Raw genomic sequence first — 6860 nt, forward strand, 5'->3', positions numbered from 1 at the left:
ATCAACTTACAAAGCAAGGATATGGGAATTATTTCCAAAGCAGCCGCAGTAGAAAATAGTCATTATGGCAGCAGCTTCTGCTGTGTTTCATGCTTGCTAAGGTTTCTGATTTCAATATACAGAATCTTGTTCTCAGAATATCTTATTTAAACAAATTAGTCACACACACACATACACATAAATTTTAATTTACCCATAAGATTACATGCACAGTTCATGTGCCACCTTTCTTAGGCTTATTTATAGATAAGAAGGTTATAATTCATTCAGCCTGGAAAACAGTACCTATGTGCAAAACACACAAGTAATTAAAGTACCAGTTGTTTCTTTTTATGGCTAACTTATTTTGCAATTATAGAAGCATATAAAGGTATTTCTTTAAATATCCCTAAAGATGAGTGAACATTAAAATGGCTAACCACAGATTAGTAGCAAAATACAAACTGACAATTCAAAATTATAAATAAAACACCATTGAGAATGTTTAACTTTTACTCTCCAATGTTAAGAACTTTAAGAAGTTTGGAGGAACTAGATTGAAGGCTTTCCTTTTAAACAAATGTATTTATTTATTATTTTTAGCTTTAATTAACAATATTTTCCTCGGCAGTAGTATGTAAATTCCCTTCACTGTTTGGGTACCATCACTACAAGATAAAAATGCTTACTTACCAATCTCTACTGCATTTTTTAAGCACTCAACTTAGGCATTTTAATATTTGGGCTAATAAAAGACTATGTAGAAATTAAAATCAAATTAACCATTTGCAATATTTGGTTCTTCTACACTAGGTACTGTATTAATAAATGTTTGAATCCAAACAAATGTTTTTATTAGAAAAATACTAATAACATGTTTCCAAGAAAGAAATTAAGAAAAACAAAAGACTATCCATTCTACCAAAATAGTTCACATTTATTAATGAGCTGTATGAAACAGTCATTTTCTCAACTTTCAGAAATGTGTGTGGAACTCATTTGGATGAAGATAATAAAGAAATTCTTGATTCATTTAAATCATTGAGATGAGATTCTAAAAATTTAATTTGGAAAACTCAACAATCAGCAAATACAACTTTGTACAGAGTTGTTTTTCATTGGGTCTGCTCTTTAAGAAGCCAAGATATGTATGACTTTGGTACAGGAGGCACAGAAGAAGACTGGGCATGCTCTTCCTTAGATGTCCATCGTGCAGGCAGGCAGAATCCTCTCATCTAGTCAGTCCTTGCCCATATGATGAGGAGAGACGATCCAAGATTTCCAATTAGAGGAAAAGTTTCAGCCAGGGAAGGTTACTGGCACAATAGCTACCTGATAAGTTCAAGGTCCTGCTTTCTACATTAATACCAACAAAAAGAAAAGAAATAAAAGCATCATAAATGGGGCAAATTATTTACTATGAGTAGCAAATAAATTTAGAGTCGAAGATTGAGGCCTAAAGATTTTCCCTGTGACAATCATCCTCAGAGCCTTGCGAAACCAAGGATAAAACAGACCATAAATAATGGGATTGAAAGTAGAATTGAAGTACCCCAGCCAGATGAAGACATTATACAAATCTTCAGGGGTTGTAAAATCAATGAAAGGGTCCACCATGGTCAAGACGAAGAAGGGCAGCCAGCACAGCATGAACACTCCCATGACTATGCTCAGAGTCTTGGTGGCCTTGCTTTCTCTTCTGGCTGTGGGTTTCATTGTGCTTTCTGACTCAGCCTGTTTTGTCCTGGGACCTGTGCCAATCTTCCTGGCATGCTTCCTGGCCACTGTGAAGATGTGTATATACACTCCAGTCATGATTGCCCCAGGAATAAAGAAAGATATCAGGGGAGCCACAATCCCCCAGAGCTTGTTAAATATCACCACACACAACCCTGTGCACTCAATGGCTGCCATAAAATCCTCTCAACCAATTAGGTTTAATCCTGAGAAGACCAGGCCAAAGGCAAAGAAGATGGGAATGGCCCAACTGATGAGTAGGAAGAACTCTACGACAGGCATTGTGATTTTGGTGATGTAGTGCAGAGGGTCACAGACAGCATAGTAGCGGTCAACTGAGATGAAGCAGAGGTGAAAAATGGGCGTGGTGCAGAGCATGACGTCGCAGCAGCTGTGCAGTTTGCAGAAGAGGTCTCCAAAGTACCAGCAGGAGTGGACGGAGCGTGTCATGCTGAAGGGCATGACCACACAGCTGACCAGCAAGTCGGTGGTGGCCATGGAGAGGATGAGGAAGTTGGTCGGGGAGTGGAGCTGCTTGAAGTGGGCGATGGATGTGATCACAGCCGCGTTGCCCAGCATGGTCATCACTATGGCCACTGTCATGACCATGTACATGGCAAAGACAACTGGCATGGGCCTGTCCTTTCTGAGACATGAAGCATTAACCAATGGGAAGCAAAAGAGCTCTTGGGGGAAATTCCTGAAGTCAAGTGAATTCATTATTTTTGTCTTTTAAGTCCCAGATTTTTTTTTTCAGTAAAGCTTGGTTCTTTTCTTTTCTGTGAAAAAAGGGTGAAAAGCAATGAAAGTCACCAGAAGGACAGTTCTCCATAGGTGTCCACTCACCCACCCTTCCCAGCCACTTCTGAACTCCTTCTTGCAGGAGTGACGTCTTATTCATTTTGCATGCAGGCATCTCATGAATCTGTGTTCTTAACCTTCCATTCTGATACTGGAGTAGTGTCCAAGGCTGCACTCTCATAAAGTTTCAGAACATAGAGCTATTTACTCATCCATTATCCACATAGGATAGAAAAAACTTCTTGATTTGCTTTTGTAATGAATAGGAGCATATTAGAGTAAGTGGGTCACACATCCACAGTGACCCACTTACTCTAACTTGTATAAAAACTTGTATACTCTTACTTGTATAAAAAACTCTCAAGACTCATCCAGAGCTAGGGTCCTATGATTTTACATTTATTTAAATATTAATTATAATCTGAAGACAATTATATTCTCAATGAATTCTTCTATATCAACTTTGCAAAATGCCTCGATTCTGCCACTTACTGCATTCATAAAAGGAAACATTTTTCTCTTCAGGATTAAGAACAGTTTCTAGAACTTAACAGAATTGTATGGAAAATTGTATCTAAACTATTATACAATAATACATGAATTATGTCCAAAAATAGGTGTGGAATGGAATAAATGATAGAATCTATAATTTTATCTGTTTTCTCTTTTCCTTTAGCAGCTCATTCACAAATTCATGTTCAAAGGAAGAATCTCTTGTAGACAGATCTCAAGCATGCCACTAGTGACCAATCATACTCGTGAATGCTCATTGCTTAATCCATAATTTCAGAGCCTTTACATTGCTAAATGTAAATGTGAATATAATAGGACTGACCCGCCTCGAATGCAATGGATTTGATTTGTTTTGTCCAGTCCTGAAGCTTCAGTGAAATTCTGCTGGCCAATGGCACGTATCTGTGAGCTCTCACACCAAGTCAGGGAAATGAATTTTGATCTACAAAGAGTCTACAACTCACTGATGTTTGGGGAAATGAACCTGTAAACATGTCTTCATCCAAATTCACGGCAGGATGGCGATGCTGCGTCTAGTCCCAGCACTCAAGTAACTGAGGCAGGTTGATTGCTGTGAGTTTGCAGCCAGCCAGAACTACATGAGCATGTCCAGTGCCTGCCTGTACTGAAATATTGAGACCCAGTTTCAAAACAAATGATTTTTAAAAGGAAAAAACTGTAATGAAAATAAAAGCACCATTAAAACTTATTCAACAATTTACTGTACTATTTTTGACAATTATTTCCATGCCTGTGTATTATTAGAAATAATATCATGATATATTCTACTTGCTTTGAATAATTTAATTTCTCAGATTATTAATTTTCTTTAGGTATTTTAACTATACCAATCAAATATTATGCAGGTAAGTTACACTTGAGAGACCCAAAGCAAACTAAAATCTAAAAATGATAAAATGTATTCCTTTACAAAGTGGTGACCACATGGCACAAAATATTTGTTTCCTGCCATTTCAATCTTAAGTGGGCAGAAAATATTGAAATGTTAAACTCCTACTTACCTTAGTTAATATTAACTTGCTTTATCTTTTGATTTTATGGTTGAAAAATGTTTAAAATTTTTAATTCTTGAGGGAACTACCCGCTTGCCTCCCCCCGTCCCTCTCTCAGACAGGAGCTTTATTTCCTTTTCAATAAATGTGTTCTGCTCATAAAAAAAAATTAATTCTCAAAATTTTCTTTAAGAATATCTAAATATGACAATATTAGTGCTAAGGATTTGAATTCCCCACACACAGTTGTCTGTAACCTTTACCACCACATTGCATATTATTTGGGGTTTAAAATTTTTGTTATGAAAACACAAACCATAAAAATATATAGCTGTATACTCTAGTTGATGATATAATATTTGTAAAACAAAATAATTGAATGAGCCACTTCTATAAATTAATAGTATTTTCTCATGCTTCCTTTATATAGTTACATTAGAAAAATATTAGATATCTGATAGATTAGCATAAGAAGATAAAATATACACATTTATTTTAAAATTATTTCGAGTGAATTATGAATGGAACATGAAATTAATACTGAATAGTAAACAAAATGGTAAATCTGTTTTGGGCTTGTCCTAAAAGCACACACACAAAATGAAAGAATTACCAATAGGTATGACTGCTAGCCCACTACCTGCTACAGAAATTGTTATGAAAGTTAGGTTTGTTTACATCTTCAAGCTTAATGCAGTATAAATGTCTTTCCTTTGTAGATTCAATTTCAAAAAGTTTTACTCTATAATTGTTAACAAAGTAAAATAAAGATGCATGTACTGTTTGACATCTCAGCATATCATGCTTCGCTTTTGCATTTTTTACCAATGGCATTTTCCTATAAAAGACAGACACAAGACTCACCTAATTACAGTATTAAATACAATCACCAGAGAGTACATAAGAATTCCTGGTCCTTTTTCCAAGACACAAAGGCAGCATGTGCCAGCAAATCCCAGAAAGCATACGGTGCACAATTATCAAAACTCGGCTGTCGTCCTTTGCGGGAAGAGTACTCACCAAAGAACCGCATAAGAACTCCAAAATAAAGTTTTGCAAATGCAAAAGTTTCCCCAAATTTTGCGGAAAAATAAATGAAAGGAGGGCTGGCGAGATAGGTCAGAGGACTAAGCGCCTGCCTGGCAAGCTCAGGGAAGGGGTTCAATCTCTGGCACCACACGTTGTGCTGGCCCTGCCTCCGGGCGCGCTAAGCCAGCCACCGAGACTGGGCATGGTGGTGCAGGCCTGTAATCCCAGCGCAGGGGAGGCTGAAAACAGGAGGATCACCACGAGTCCAAGCTGCGGAGTGAGACCCTGTACCTAATGCATAACAAAAATAATAATAAAATAACTAAATGAAAAGAAAGTATGGCACATTTCCAAGTCTAAATTCCTAAAAACATGTTTATACATATGATTTGCCCTCAAGTAAACATGGAAAATCTTCAACAGCTCACTATTGTTTCACAAGTAAACATATATATATATATATTTTTTTTAATTTTATTTTATTTTTTTTAAATTCGGTACCAGGTCTTCCTACGCAGCTCAGACTCCTAGTGATCCTCCTGTCTCAGTCTCCCCAGCGCTGGCATCACAGGAGTGCACCACCACAGCTGGTTGGGGCCAGCACTGAGTGCAGTATGAGTGTGGAACCCAGATCCTCATGCTTGCCAGGCAGGCACTTAGACCCCCGAGCTGTCTCCCCAGCCCCCACAAATAAACTTTTAAAGTTTAAAAAAGAATAACACATGCACTTACCAGGTGTGTTCTTTTCATTTTTCCTGGACCCCAGACTCTACTTCTGGAATGATTTCTGCAAAAATAATGAATTTTACTTAGTTTGATACAACTTACCAATTCAAAGGTTCCTCAGCTAAGGAAGAGTACTTGTAAAATATTTTTTAAAATTTTGTTTCCTTTTTACAATCTCAGAGACTTTTGAAAGCATTCCCCCTGGTTTTCACAGGTCAACATTTTAGATATGATTCCTCACAACAGTCAAAATCAAACAGAAAAACTAATTTTCTCCACTCCTCTCCCCACCAATAAATCCTGCTCTGCTTTACCGAGTGCTTGGTTGAGTAGAGAGGTGGAGTGCAGGGCACGGACAGGACAGCTCTCCATGGTTCCGGAGTCTCTCACCAGCCGGGGAGCCCGCTGCTGACTCTGCTCAGCTGCACACCAAGTCCCCTGCCCAGAAGCCACCCCTCCCACACGCTTGTACCCAGGTCCAGACAGCCTGGGCTCTCAGCAAATTTAAGCACAAAACGTGCCTCTTGGGCTCTGCCACCCATGCCCTGCCCTGGCAGGTGTGTCTCTTCTCACTTAGCAAGGTGCTGCCAACAAAGACACCACTGGAGGTCACCAGGGAATTGGTCCTGGGAGGTGAATAGGTGTGTTGCTGTCATTGCTGTGCCTTCAGGGACACAAAATGGACAGCCTCACACAGGCCAAGGTGGGGAAGAAGGAGAAACAGGAAGGAGGGAAGAAAGGCATAGAGAAACAAGAAAATACAATTTAAATCCAACAAAATTCATTCCATTCAGTGTTTGGAAAGCATAGTTTACTCACTGAAATCTTCTCCTTTTGTTGCCATACATTAGCATTTCCTTAAGCCTATAGATTTTCAACTCAGCTCTTTGCACAAAGAAAAAGCACAGAAAAACATTTATAAACAATCAGGTGAGTGAGGAGCGCAGCCCTGGCAAGTGAGTGAGACGACGCGGATCCTGAACAGACCCAGAGCAAGGCCCGGCCAGCGAATGAGGCCGCCTGGGGCCCATGGATCCTTATTCCACCAAGTGCAGGCCCAGC

General features: G+C 38.8%; 1 protein-coding gene across 1 annotated transcript; it reads right to left on the reverse strand.

Annotated features, from left to right (window-relative positions):
* Nucleotides 1-1389: 1389 nt before the first annotated feature.
* LOC101586352 (trace amine-associated receptor 4-like) lies at nt 1390-2436 on the reverse strand. Its single transcript, XM_012514543.1, is given in 1 exon segment — nt 1390-2436. A coding segment is annotated over 1 exon segment (1047 nt).
* Between the last annotated feature and the right edge of the window lie 4424 nt (nt 2437-6860).

The sequence above is a fragment of the Octodon degus genome, unplaced genomic scaffold, assembly GCF_000260255.1.
Source record: "Octodon degus isolate 3935 unplaced genomic scaffold, OctDeg1.0 scaffold00034, whole genome shotgun sequence".
NCBI lineage: Eukaryota > Metazoa > Chordata > Mammalia > Rodentia > Octodontidae > Octodon > Octodon degus.